The 13,826-nt window shown below is 35.7% G+C and overlaps 2 protein-coding genes across 2 annotated transcripts; both read left to right on the top strand.

Annotated features, from left to right (window-relative positions):
- Positions 1 to 8,046: 8,046 nt before the first annotated feature.
- On the top strand, positions 8,047 to 9,006 carry LOC114749856 (uncharacterized). The gene has a single exon (XM_028938398.1). The coding sequence runs from the start codon at positions 8,047 to 8,049 to the stop codon at positions 9,004 to 9,006; it is 960 nt and encodes a 319-aa protein (XP_028794231.1).
- Positions 9,007 to 9,099: 93 nt separating this feature from the next.
- LOC114749855 (uncharacterized) lies at positions 9,100 to 9,972 on the top strand. The gene has a single exon (XM_028938397.1). The coding sequence runs from the start codon at positions 9,100 to 9,102 to the stop codon at positions 9,970 to 9,972; it is 873 nt and encodes a 290-aa protein (XP_028794230.1).
- The last annotated feature ends 3,854 nt before the right edge of the window (positions 9,973 to 13,826 follow it).

Genomic DNA, 13,826 nt, shown 5'->3' with positions numbered 1-13,826 from the left:
AAGAACTGTTCAATTTGTGACATTCATAATTACGCAATGTGATTGAAATGGCTTTTGGTGTTTTGAAACAAAGATTTGACATTTTAGCCAATTTAGTTGAGCCTAATTATGGAGTGAAAGCTCAAACTCTTATCATTGGAGCATGTTGCATTCTTCATAACTATTTGATGAGCATAGATCCTAATGAGGATCTCATAGAAGAAGTAGATTGTGAAATTGCAACTCAATCTGTGTCTGATGATAATAATCATGATTGATGTGGTGACAATGAGGAGGCTGCCCAGGGACAGTTGAATAGAGATACTATAGCAAATGAGATGTAGATAGATTATCAAAATAGGCTAATGAGATGTGGTGGCAATGTACCCTAATCAGTTTGAAGTTTATGCTTTGATGAACTTGCTGTTCCATGTTTATTTGAGGCTTAAGACTTGATGTTTGAAGTATGCCATGTACTAACTTTGAAGTTAGACTTTTATGTATTTTATTTGAAGTTAGACTTTTATGTATTGTATTTGATCTTTGAGACTTGTTGCTTTTAAATTTGGTTGTATTGTTATAATTTTATAGTTACACTTTTATGTATTGTTTTTGAAATTTGAGAATTGTTGCTTTTAAATTTTTTATGTATTATAATGACTTTTGTTTGTCATATTACTTTATTACTTTTGTAATAGAATGCCGCCCAAACCGAACAACAATAAGCAATGTTTGAATTGGACAAGAGCGATGGATGATTATCTTGTTGACGCGTTCATAGAACAATATAACTATGGCAACAAAGTAAATGGCACGTTCACAACCATTGCATATGAGAATATTGTGAAAGAGATGAGTCCTTTACTTGATATTGAAATGGACAAAGACAAGATTAAGAAGAAGAGGTGAAAACTTTTTTAAAAAAAACTTCTATGAAATTTATGATACTTTTTAAAATGGTTTAATTGGGTTTGCTTGGAACCCATCAACTCAATTAGGGGAGGCAGAAGATGACGTGTGGGATCAACTTATTGAGGTTAGTTTATGTTAATATTAGCTTGTGGAGAATTTTTAACATCTATACCCTCTATTTATTCATTAATATTGGCTATTATTTGAATTTTTCCCTTTGCATTCAAAGCCTAAAACTGCAAATTGAGAGATATTCTATTTCCCAATATGACAAGATGGTCATCTTGTATGGAAAAATAGAGCATCAATGGAGGAACCTATACTATAGGTGAGATGCGAAAGAGACATCACTCAATCAATGAAGAGGACTTCCTTGATATAGGCAACAATACTAAAGATGTTGCTTCCCAACATAATATTAATATAGAGCATGTTGAAGTACTTGATAATAGTGTCAATCAAGAATAACTCATTCGGAGTTGTAAGTGCTTCAACTAAAAATATCATTAAAAAAATACATCAATTGTTCAATTGGTCGAGCACCGCCCTGTCAAGGCAGAAGTTGCGGGTTCAAGCCCCGTCAGTCCCGACGGATAGAATCCAATAAAAAAAATACATCAATTCATTTCGTTTTGTGAAAGGGAGTCAAAATAACAAACATAATCTCATTCATAATAGGGATCTCCCCTTTGAACTCATCTCTTTTCTTTTATCACTTAGAAAGCCCAAATGCCCATTGAACCCACTTGAGCCTGAGAAAAAAATGCTTAGCCCAGCCCGGGAAAAAAGAGCCTAAAAAGAATGGGTATTTTTGGGTTGGGCATTTCATGAGCAAGGCCGAGCATCAGGCAGGACATGCTGCCCTGTCCATTTGGCTCTGCCCGAATTATATATATATATATATTATAATTTATGAAATAATATTAATATATTACATTCTCTTCACACAAAAAAAAGTTATCTCCCTCCTCTTTGCAATTTCATTTATTATGTCACATGTATGTTAGTTTTCCATTTTAGGGGATCTAATTCTTCTAAAAAAGCAATAGTATCTTGCTTTTAACTTGTTCTTCGTGAACTTTATTGGGTATATCTTATTGTGTGTTGCTGTTGTAATGTTGGCTATTTATAAGTCAGTCTTCCCCTTTATGCCATTAACAACTTTCTTTGTTAGAAAATGAAGTTTATACATTACATACTTGTATAAATAAACAATTTTGAATATTTATACAAGATAGAAAACAAGATTGGGGTAGGAGCAGGGAAAGAAAATTAGGGATTAATTATTTGAATTACATTTTATTTTTTATTTAATTTATATTTAGTTATTTTGTATTAATTTTTTATGAACAAGTCATATGATGGAAACAAATATTTTAGTTGTGTGGACTGCTAACTGCATTGTATCGCACAATAAGTGTTTGCATGTTAAAAGTGGTCATATTGAATTATGATAAGATTTTAAGATTTTTTTATTCTTCTTTTTACAATTATTTTCATCCTATTTTTATATGGTCTATATTATTCATGTTAGTCCATTGTTTCAGTTTTAATACCCCTTTGCAATCCTTTAGGTAACATTTAATTTTTACCACTTGAATAGATAATCAAGTTTCTATTACATCGCCATCCCTGATCTTCAATGGAATATCTCAATATGCTTCAACCCCCCTTCAATTTTTTCATATGTTTTATTTTTTTCTCAACTTTCTGGAGATTGATGCAAATCGTTTGAATTTCAAAGCTTTCATTACAATCTTGAGAGTTGTTTTGTTCCAAATGGATTATGAATATTATTTATTTGGATATTTGCTAAGACTTGTTTTGAATTTTTTCGAGATAATTTCAATGTGTGAAAATGTAAAATTAGGAAATATAATTTTCAGGTATGGATGAGAGTTTTTTTATATGTGATATCAGCAGGTCATCACTATTTGGGCAGCGAAGCTCGCCTATGCCCAACCCAAAATGGTTAGAGCTTCTACGGGCAGCCCACTTATACTTCAGGCTGGGCATCCTGTCCTACCTAATCCTGCCTATGTGCACCCCTAGTTGCCAAGATATATAAAGCTCTTATGGGTGATGATGGGCTACTAAGGATATTTGTTGAATGTCCCCTTTTTGGGAACAAGGATTTGCTTATAGAAATTATGAGTGACTTGGGAAATTAGTTTGCTAATCATTTAGAGACTTTTGATATTACCAATTATGAATGACTTAGGAAATATTTTGTGAACCATTTAGTGACTTTTGATGTTAGGTGACCTTGATATTGCCTATTATAAATGACTTAGGAAATATTTAGTCTACTAACCGTTTGGGGATTTTTGATGTTAGGTGACATTAATGTTGCCAATTATGTAATGAACTAATGATATTTGATAATGATAATATAACATTTCTATCATGACAGTAATTTTTTTCTTAATATAATATGATAAGTATACATTGATAGAGGGCGATGTATTATAATTGTATAATATATACATATCATAACATGTGTGTATTATAATTATATATCATGGTGTGTGTATGTGTGTGTGTATTATAATCTCATATGGGTTGCAAACATGTATATATATATTAATATATACATATCATAGCGTGTATGTATTATAATTATATAATATATACATATCATATATATATATATATATATTAACACATATGCGTGTGTATTATAATTATAAAATTAACGAGATAGAATGTTAAACTTTTTACCATATTTTTGAATTTTTTTTAGTCTTATCATAATTTTTTTATCACATGTAAGTGAGATAATTGTTTTTTTTAAGGGAAAATGACAAGAAAATGACTGTTGAATTCTGAAATGACAAAATGGGCATGTAAATTACTGAAATGACAAAATGGGCATGGGGTATCAATCTGGAATTTGGATAATTCGCCAAAAAGACTGAAATGCCCCTGAATCAGTCTGAACTCATGAAGAACAAAGACATGACACGTAACAAGAGGGAGAGATCAGAAGCTGAAAACAGAGGTGGAGCAGAGTCGAACGCTAAGAAGATGAAAAAGGTAAGGAAAATTTCCCCTAAAATGCTCTTATATACTCCTCCAACTTTCACCATTCTACAAATCTGATTTATTACGGTGGAATTGCTTTGTGGGCAACCTGGTTTGTAGTGAGAGAGGGGTTGAACGTGGGTATTACGTAAGAAAGTGGAGCTTAATGATGGGTTTGGGTTTTCAAGTCGGTTTACTGGTACATGGTCTAATAGGGATGGGTTTATGAGTGTAGATGGTTTAAATGAAGAATCTGACCAGGATGAGAGAGTGATACATCAGAAATAGAAAAATGGTGGGAACTGATAACGTGGGCATGAAGTTTGAGGGCTAACAGTAAGCATGAGGTGGTCAGTGTTGTCAAATTCATTATTGGAATTGTGAAATCCCATATTTAAGTTGTCAATGCAGTAAGTGTGTGTGCGCATTTTTTGGGTGTTGCATTTTTTGTGAAATCGTAAGAAAAGTTTTGAAATCCTGATAAATGAAATTGATTATTGGGGAACTAAAATATTGATTTATGCTTCTCTGGTGCAGGTTAGGTAGCTTTGATGACATCTAACATTGGGTCAACATCTTCAAAGCATCTTGCTTGTTACTTTCATGTGGGTGGGAAGTTTGCAGAAAATGGTGATGGTGAAGTTAAGTACTATGATGGAACTGTCAAGGTAAGAGTGATCAAGGAGGGTATAAGGCTTGAAGATTTGAGGGTTATGATAGGAGAATGGTTTGGTGTAGATAGTAATGGTTGTGACATTAAATACACATTGGGCTTGAATGATAAGATATTAATAGATCTTATTGATGATGATGAAGTTGACAACCTATTTGAGTATAATGATAGTAATGCACATGTTTACGTAGCAGCTAAAGGTAATGAGAATACAGAGGAAGAAGTGGCTGATCGAAACAGGTAAGTTGTCACACCTTACTTATATAGTACCTTAGCATTCATTTAGAATCATTCCAGACCATGTTGGATGGTCTTACACTTAAAATTTTCAATTTGGACGTTAATTTTCGGAAAATTACTGTTCACTGTCCAGTTTTCAGATTACAGGTCCAACTTTGAAAAATCATAACTAATTTTAGAAAAATCGTATGGAGGTGTTGCAAAATTCTACGGAAAGCTCTTTCAATGCTCTTTAAGGAAAAAATATTCAACTGAACTCATCCTCACTGAAAACGTATAGTTTATTGGATTAAAATTACTATTCATTTGGTAAAATCTGGATTTTCCAGATTCTGCGCCTTAACTTCGAAAATTCATATCTCATTGTATACACATCCAAATGATGTGATTTACCACTCATTTTAAAGCTTGGGATATGCATTATAAGTGTACCAAATTCCGTAGCTTAACTCATTCATATGATAGGTCAAACTGAAGCTTGAAATTAACTGCTTCAGGACCTACGTTTTATCCCTTAATATCTCTTTATTTTAATTCTTTTATTTCTTTGGCATACCTAACATGGCCTTAATCTTTCTCATTCATACTCATATACTTTCATTCATGCCATAAACATCCTAAGCATATAGATTGAATTGATGGCATTCATAACATAACTTACAATATAGGAGAATTATACATTGAATAATAACATCAATCATTAGCATTAATAATTCTCCACTTCTTCTCCTTGCTTCTCATGCCCTTAGTGCCCATCATTGATTTGACCTAAATGGCTGGTTAGGGGGGTGAGATTCGGGGGAATCTCAGTAGCAAACATTACCACATACATGCACAAGATGGATGCTAGTGTATGGTATGTAGTTTTTCATAAATTTAAGTTAACTAGTGACATGCCATCATGCTTTATGCTTGGTATAAAAATGCATGGCCATGGGAACATATTAAAAACAGCATTTCCAGTAACAATCATCATGTCACAACATCATTCAAACAACAAATACAAACCAACACATAAGCATACCATGTCAAGCACATAAAGGGTAAGTTCACTACCTTGCACCTCAAGCTTTCCTCTTACTTTTCCTTTGACTCCCTTGACTTTTCAACCATGTGGGCATTCGGTCAACATCACTAAACATCCTCTTGGATGTTCCAAAGGTCCTAAACATAACCATAATGATGACACAATCCATTAGGACCATTAGATTACATAAAGTTCAAGACTAGCTTTCTTGAACCTCAACCCTTTCTCTTAGTCTTAGGGTTTCTTTCTAACTTTTCTAATATAAATCTTATCATTTTACATCCTTATGATCTATTTCCTATCAATTAGGACCACTTTAGATGGCTTTAGATTCAAGAATATCAAATCTGGAAATTTTGGTTCGCGGGTACTGTTCACGCAGAATCTCCAGAATTTTTGCTCAACTTTGAAAATTCATAATTAAATCTATAAAAATCCAAATTGAGTGATTCCAAGTCTCACTGAAAGCTAATTAAGTTAAATTTAAAGGAAAAATAGTTTCAGGAACCAATTCTATGCCAAACAGTACCAGAATTGTACGAAACTCGACACCCTTCCAAAAGCTTAACACTGTTTCCAGATTTCAAACCCTAACTTTGAAAAATCACCATAAATCGTACACATATCCAAATGAAGTGTTCTACCCATGGATTTAAATCTCACAGAGTGTAATTTAAGCATGCCAAATTTCAGAACCAGATATGAACAGTAAATAATTCGAAAAAGCCATCAAATCAGCACGTAATTCTTCCAATTTTCACATAGATCCACTTGGATCTACCATACTTTGAGGTGTTCTAGCAAGATCTAACAACCAAACTCCCTTCCCCACTCATCAACCATTTCGACCAGCCATCAAAAGGGAGAGAAGACATATTTTCAACCATAAAAGAGAAAGAAACCAAGGCAAAAACACATCTAGAGCCAAGAACTCACCTTGAACCTTGATTGTATGACCAAAGTTGATGCCTTTCTCTTGGTTTCCCCTCAAAACTCTCTCTTTTTCCCTTTCTTCATGCCTTACACGAAATTCCCATCTGATTTAGGGGAGAGATGAGCTTATTAATGTGTACAAAATATCCCACCAACCATCATTAATGTTATGCCAAGTGTCATTAGCCTACTTAATCTTAATCCTCTCTCTTAATTAACTTAAATCATAATGTAATTAAATTCCAAAGTCAAGATCCTCTCCATTGGTAGGTTGACACTTGGAAAGCTTTAATTACCATCCATTAAAGGCTTGACAAGTGGCGACTTGTGGCCCAAGTAAAGTGCAAGACTCTGATTAATACTTTATCGGTGCACTTTTACTCCGGGTTTAACTTCTTTTCTCTAATTACAGTGCTCTGGCCTCTGTAATTATTTTCTGTCAGATCCATAAATTCTCTTTAATTTTAGAGAGTATCTATGAATTTTCTTAGCCCATAACACTTCCTTTAAGCCTTGCATAAAATTCATTTACTAAAATACCCTTTTATCGGCAAAACCGGCTCTTTAATTTCTTAAAGCCACTCTACTGGCCTTTTGGTTATGGGACTAATTTTATAAATTAGTATAACCTTTCAACCCTTTAACCTCATTTTTGTATACACTTTTGAGGTCTCTTGCTATTTCAAATAATTACCTCAAACGGTATACTTTTTACCGGTCACAACCTCATAAATTCCATTTAAGCTGCCTCAAGGGTATTTTCATCTTTTCTCTTAATAGAAGAGTCTTAGAATATTATTTCCCATTTTTTGGGATTTTCTTGGAATTTTTTGTACACTCTTCCATTTTTGCCCTTGCTGGTTATAACTTTTTGAATTTACGGTTTTACCCCTGCTTAAGCCTAACCTTATAGAACCATCTCTTTGAGGTTTCTAACTTACCCATTGGCCTGTATCTAGACTCTTTTCTCTTTTTGGGCCTTCGAGACTTTACTGGAGCCTCTAACCTTAATTATACTCGAGCCCCTGAAAACTTTTACTTTGCAGTTTAGTCCCTGAAACTGCTTTAACTTCCTTTCTCGTCTTTGGGACTTCTGCTCACAGGGGTCTGGTAACCTATTTAATTTAGGCTACTTTTTGAACTTGTAGGCCTAAAAGTTTGGATGTTACATAAGTCACAAGTTTCGGATTATGGAAGTTGTTACTTGCGATAATGTTATTGTTAATATCATAACAAATGTTGTAATTATACATGCAACATGTCAAAACTGTCGGGACTATCACAGCAAAATGATGAGCCAATGATTGAGGATGCTGTCGAATGTGTGAATTACATAGCAGCTGAAAATGTTCTTAGCCTGCCATATGCAGAAGAGAGTGCACCAACTCCTTTGCCAGGAATGAATTCCCTGAAATGGAAGACAGTATTGTTAGGATTGAGGCAGACTTTTCCAGATGCGAATGATCTCAAGAAGAAACTACACAAATTCAGCATTGCAAACAAATTTGAGTATAAATATGTGAAGAATTCTAATGCCCATATGTATGTCAAATGCAATGTTGAAGGTTGTCCATGGAGGATCAGTGCGAGAGCAGCTGGAAAGAGTACTCCAGCATTTTTACGTGTAACGACATTAAAAAATGAGCATGTTCATAATGCCCAAGACAATCTTCACGTGACACATGGTGGATCAGCTAGCTTGACATCATCAATTATAATTGAAGAGGTTAGGGATCATATAGACATGCGTCTAAATGATATAAAAAAGAGGTTGGAAAGAGATTATGATGTGAAGTTGACATACAACCAAGCATACAGGGCCAAGGAAAAAGCGTTGGAGGACATACATGGCAGACCTGATCAAACTTACATGCTTATTCCATGGATATGTGACTGGCTGAAGGAAACCGATGACAAAATAGTGGCAAAATGGGTGGCTGCAAGGAACAACAGATTTGAGCGTGTATTCATAGCCTATGGGTGTTGTATAGAGGGTTTTATTGCTAGTGCTAGACATGTACTGTATATTGATGGAAGTCATTTAAGTGGACCGTATAAGGGGACACTACTTTCAGCGTCGGCTTATGATGCGGACAACGAATTATTACCTTTTGCCATTGCGATTGTGAAGGGAGAGACGCTTGAGGATTGGACATGGTTCTTACATATGATTAAGGAGATAGTTGGGTCAATGCAATTAACAATCATTTCAGACTGACACAATGTAATTATAGGTGCTGTGCAAGCAATATTCGGAGGTGAGCGACATGCGTACTGTTATAGACATGTTAAGGAGAATTTCAGTACACAAATGATCAAGTTAAATAGAGGAAAAAGGAAGACAAGTGGCAACACAAGGGAGGATGGACTGCATTTCCTAGATGCCATTACATATGTAAGGCTTGACACAGAGTTTGATCAAGCAATGGATAACATGAGACATTTCAATTCCCAATTATTTGAATGGCTTGTCAATCATGGTGATATTCACAAGTGGGCTTTAAGCAAGTTCCCTTTTAAACGATGGGACAACATAGCAACAAACCTTGCAGAGTCATTCAATGCGTGGATGCTGAAGGAGAGAAGATATAATGTTGCCCAACTTATACATGAGCATCGTGAAAAAGTAGCCAAGAAGATGTATGTAGCAAGCATGGCAATGAGCAAATGGAAGAATGGTGTAGGCCCAAATACAAATGCAACATTGATGGAAAATGTAGCGAGATCTGCACAGATGTTAAGTGTTTCTTACGAAAGGGGTAGGGTGTGTGTCTATACAGCAAAAGGAGCCATTAATGTTGATCTTGAAAAAGGTGAATGTAGTTGTGCAGCTTGGCAAATGTCAGGCATCCCATGCCCACATGCATGTGCAGCTATCAAGGCCTTGAATTGCAATGTGTATGATTTTGTTCAAGAATGCTACAAGATTATGTCCCAACAAAAGATTTATGGTAGGACGATGACTCCAGTGGTGACAATCGACATGCCAAATCCTAATAACTATCGGCTGCAAGATATAGCAAGTCAAGTGTTTTTGGCACCACCTTTGACTAGTCGACCACCTGGAAGGCCTAGGATAAATAGGCAAGAGTCGCTGTTTCAAAACAAGAAGGTGTACCATTGTAGTGCATGCCAGCAAGTTGGCCACACAAGAAGAACATGCAAGAATCCAAGCCCAACTTAAGGTCTCATGTCAATACCAACAGGGGTAATTTTTTTGTTATAGGAATGGAATGACTCTTGAACCCTTTTTAATTTTTTTGGGAGAAGGGTTGATAGGTATGCTATCTTTTTTGTTAATGATATTAACTGGGTAGGAGACGTTCTATAATCTGAATGACAAGAAAACATTAGGCGGTAGATTAATCCTAATGTTAACTTGTCATTTGGATATCAGTTATGTAGCTTCTGTCATGGGCCTACTGGTTTTTGGTAAATATTATCACTTCAGTAGTCAATTCCTTTACAGATATAGTAAAGTCTGAATGCTAATGTAAAAATCGTATGATGGGTAGGCTATCCTTTTTGTAAATGATATTCACTGGGTAGGATATGTTTTGTGATGTGAATGACGAGGAAACATTAGGTGGTGGGTTAATCTTACTGTTAACTTGTCATTTGAATATAAGTTATGTAGCTTCTGTGATGGGCCTATTGGTTTTTGGTAAATATTGTCACTTCAGTGGTAAATTCCATTACACATATAGTAAAGTCTGAATGTTAATGTAGACATCCTATGATGCTCTCTGGTGTACTTCTATGCTATTTTGTCAACACAGATGCTATTTTGTTACTGAAGTTGCAATTAACATTTACAATGTTGTTATTATCATTACAGGGGTAGTAAAATTTTATGAACAATTTGATGTGTGGGTTTGAGTTAAGGGAACCGGAAATAGGAAAAGCAGACTGGTAAATCTCGTTACTGAAGTTGCAATTAACATTTCCAATGTTGTCATTATCATTACGGGGGTAGTAAAATTTCATAAACAATTTGATGCGTGGGTTTGAGTTAAGGGAACTGAAAATGGGAAAAGCAGACTGGTAAATCTCGTTATTGAAGTTGCAATTAACATTTCCAATTTTGTCATTATCATTACGGGGGTAGTAAAATTTCATGAACAATTTGATGCGTGGGTTTGAGTTAAGGGAACCGGAAATTGGAAAAGCATATTGGTAAATCTCGTTACTGAAATTGCAATTAACATTTCCAATGTTGTCATTATCATTACGGGGGTAGTAAAATTTCATGAACAATTTGATGCGCGGGTTTGAGTTAAGGGAACCAGAAATTGGAAAAGCAGACTGGTAAATCTCGTTACTAAAGTTGCAATTAACATTTCCAATGTTGTCATTATCATTACGGGGGTAGTAAAATTTCATGAACAATTTGATGCGTGGGTTTGAGTTAAGGGAACCAAAAATTGGAAAAGCAGACTGGTAAATCTCGTTACTGAAGTTGCAATTAACATTTCCAATGTTATCATTATCATTACGGGGGTAGTTAAATTTCCTGAACAATTTGATGCGTGGGTTTGACTTAAAGGAACCGGAAATGGGACAATTTCCTGAATATGGGGATGCAAATGGGGAAACCATAGTGGTAAATGTCATTACTATAGTTGCAATTTCCCTTAATAATGTTGTGATTTTCATTACCCAGGTTGTGAAATTCTGTGACAATTTATACGTGGGGACGAAAATGCAGTTGCAAAAAGCAATAGCGAGGTGGTAACAATCATTAAAAAAGTTGCAATGTTCATTACAAATGTTGTGATTATCATTACCGGGGTAGTGGATTTCCGTTAAAAAAGTGTTAATTGGGTATGAACATGCAGAGTTGAAAAAGGCAATAAGAAGATTGTAACTATCATTACACAGGTTGCAATTATCAGTACGAACATTCTCATTATCATTACTGGGGTAGAGAAAATGGATTCAAAAAACGTGATTTGGGCTTAAAAGACTTTAGATGCAAATGGCAACAGCGATGTGGTAACTATCATTACAGAGGTTGCAATTCTCAATCCGAAAGTTGTTAATCCTATTACTTGTGTAGTGAACCTGGGTCCAAGTAGATGTAATTCAGGGCACAAATAATCAACTTGTGATTATCATCACGGAAGTTACATGGCATGTTGTAAATACCATAACTTTTTTACTCAAATTATCCCAAAAAGGATTGCAATTAGGCCAACAACTGGCAGCCACTTAGTACCTCCAACCATAAGTCAAATATTAAGACTTCAAACTAACACTCCTTTTACAAGTACTATATGCCTAATCTACATAATGTCTCCTCCTATCACAGATGCCGTCTTTTGGTCAGTGTGGTGGCTTGGGTTGATGAAAGCAAGCTTAATGCTTCATCACGTCTTGAATTAAGCTCATGATTCACTAGCCACCACATGAGGTTTCGTCGGAATTCAGCCACTTGTTCATCCGTATAGTGAAGTATCTCACCGGGCTTCCATTTACTCAACCATATTAATACATGAACGCCGCAGTCTCGCCTGCACATCAAAACATCCCAACGATGTAAAAGAATGAAAATAACACATTGGGCTACTTTGAGACGTAATAATATCAACAACATAAACCACTCACAGATTGTTTTGCTGCGGAACAGGAGCCCAAATGATATCACTCATTTTCTTCTTCCCAGTGGCATTAGGCTTAACTATCTCAATAATGTCATAAAATCTATTCCTCTGCACAATATCATTACGCAATTGTAAATAAAAGGTAAATGAAATGTCAATCATAGAAGATGAGTTACATTATCCTTACACATTCAGTGACCACGGTCGTCATGTCATCAATAATTACACCCTTCTTCTTGCTCTTCTTCTTACCCTCTAAATTTGGCTTCATTGAGTCCAGCACACAGAAATTCATTGTGCTAGGCTCAAGCACAACACAAAACCAGTGAGCGCCAACAAGTGTGGGTCCAAAGATCAAATCACATTCTCCTATGTTGTAGCCTACATTTTCAGGTAAAAATTGTTTCTTCCGTTTTGTAGCATCCCACAGCTTTGGGTTAGCTGCCATTATTGCCTAAAACATGAACATTTTAGTCATTTATCAACATCAATCGACAAAAAACTAACATCTCAGCAAGCTTACCATAAAATCAGCATAAAAAATGTGCCGCTTCACCTGCCCTTCCTTCTCCATATCAGCCATTAGAGTCTTGCACACAGTTGACATCAGCTGTACGCAAAGAGATGATTGTTTTTATGAACCCAAAACACAGCATCTACTAAACAATTAAATGACCTCATCACAAATATTCTACTTACCCGGTTACCTATTTTCTCAATTCCACCAAGTGTCTTAGCTGATCCCGAGTGATATCTTCATCAGAGATTTTCACCAAAGGCCTAAAAATATGTTGTCAATATCATTATGCATGTAGTCAATTAGCACAAAATTGTAATGAATATGATTACGTGGGTAGTGGATATGTACATACATGTCACCCTCCTTGCTTGAACACATACGGGAAACTATGTCATAAAACCAGTCCTTGTCATCCATGGGCCTCTTTCGCCTCTTAATTGGCTTTGTCAAAATCCATGGAGAATTGATAGCGGATTTCATCTCCCTTTGCGACCTCCGGAGTTGACATCCCTTGTCCATGGGGGAAAAGGGCAGGGGAGACTCCATAATTTCTTTGTCTGCACCTTCTGCTGCAACACCGATGTCATCACCCCTATCTGAGCCAGTTGCATCATCGTCTCCCTGATCATCTCCCCCGTGGAACTCATCTCTATCATCACCTTCGTGATCAGACTCATGTCCATCATGATCATGGGGGTCCTCATCGCCAAATGCATCATCATCTCCCTTATCATCATCTGGGACGTCAATAGGGTCCTTATCATCTGTGGTCACATTATTTTCCTCTATCCTTATCTGCACCTTATCTAGCTCATCTTCCATTGCACTTATAAGCCTCCTAGTGCTTAATTCGATCTGAGCCATCAATCGTCCGTGCAACTTCTATAACTCCTGCAGCAAACAATTTAAAATGAG

Source organism: Neltuma alba, unplaced genomic scaffold (assembly GCF_004799145.2).
Source record: "Neltuma alba isolate B1F8T4 unplaced genomic scaffold, ASM479914v2 tig00006199_pilon, whole genome shotgun sequence".
Lineage (NCBI taxonomy): Eukaryota > Viridiplantae > Streptophyta > Magnoliopsida > Fabales > Fabaceae > Neltuma > Neltuma alba.
This window is presented reverse-complemented; position numbering and strand designations above follow the sequence as displayed.

Bases quoted from the DNA above. Each gene is read 5' to 3' on its own strand.
- LOC114749856 (XM_028938398.1), top strand. From the start codon at position 8,047: ATGTCAAAACTGTCGGGACTATCACAGCAAAATGATGAGCCAATGATT.
- LOC114749855 (XM_028938397.1), top strand. From the start codon at position 9,100: ATGATCAAGTTAAATAGAGGAAAAAGGAAGACAAGTGGCAACACAAGG.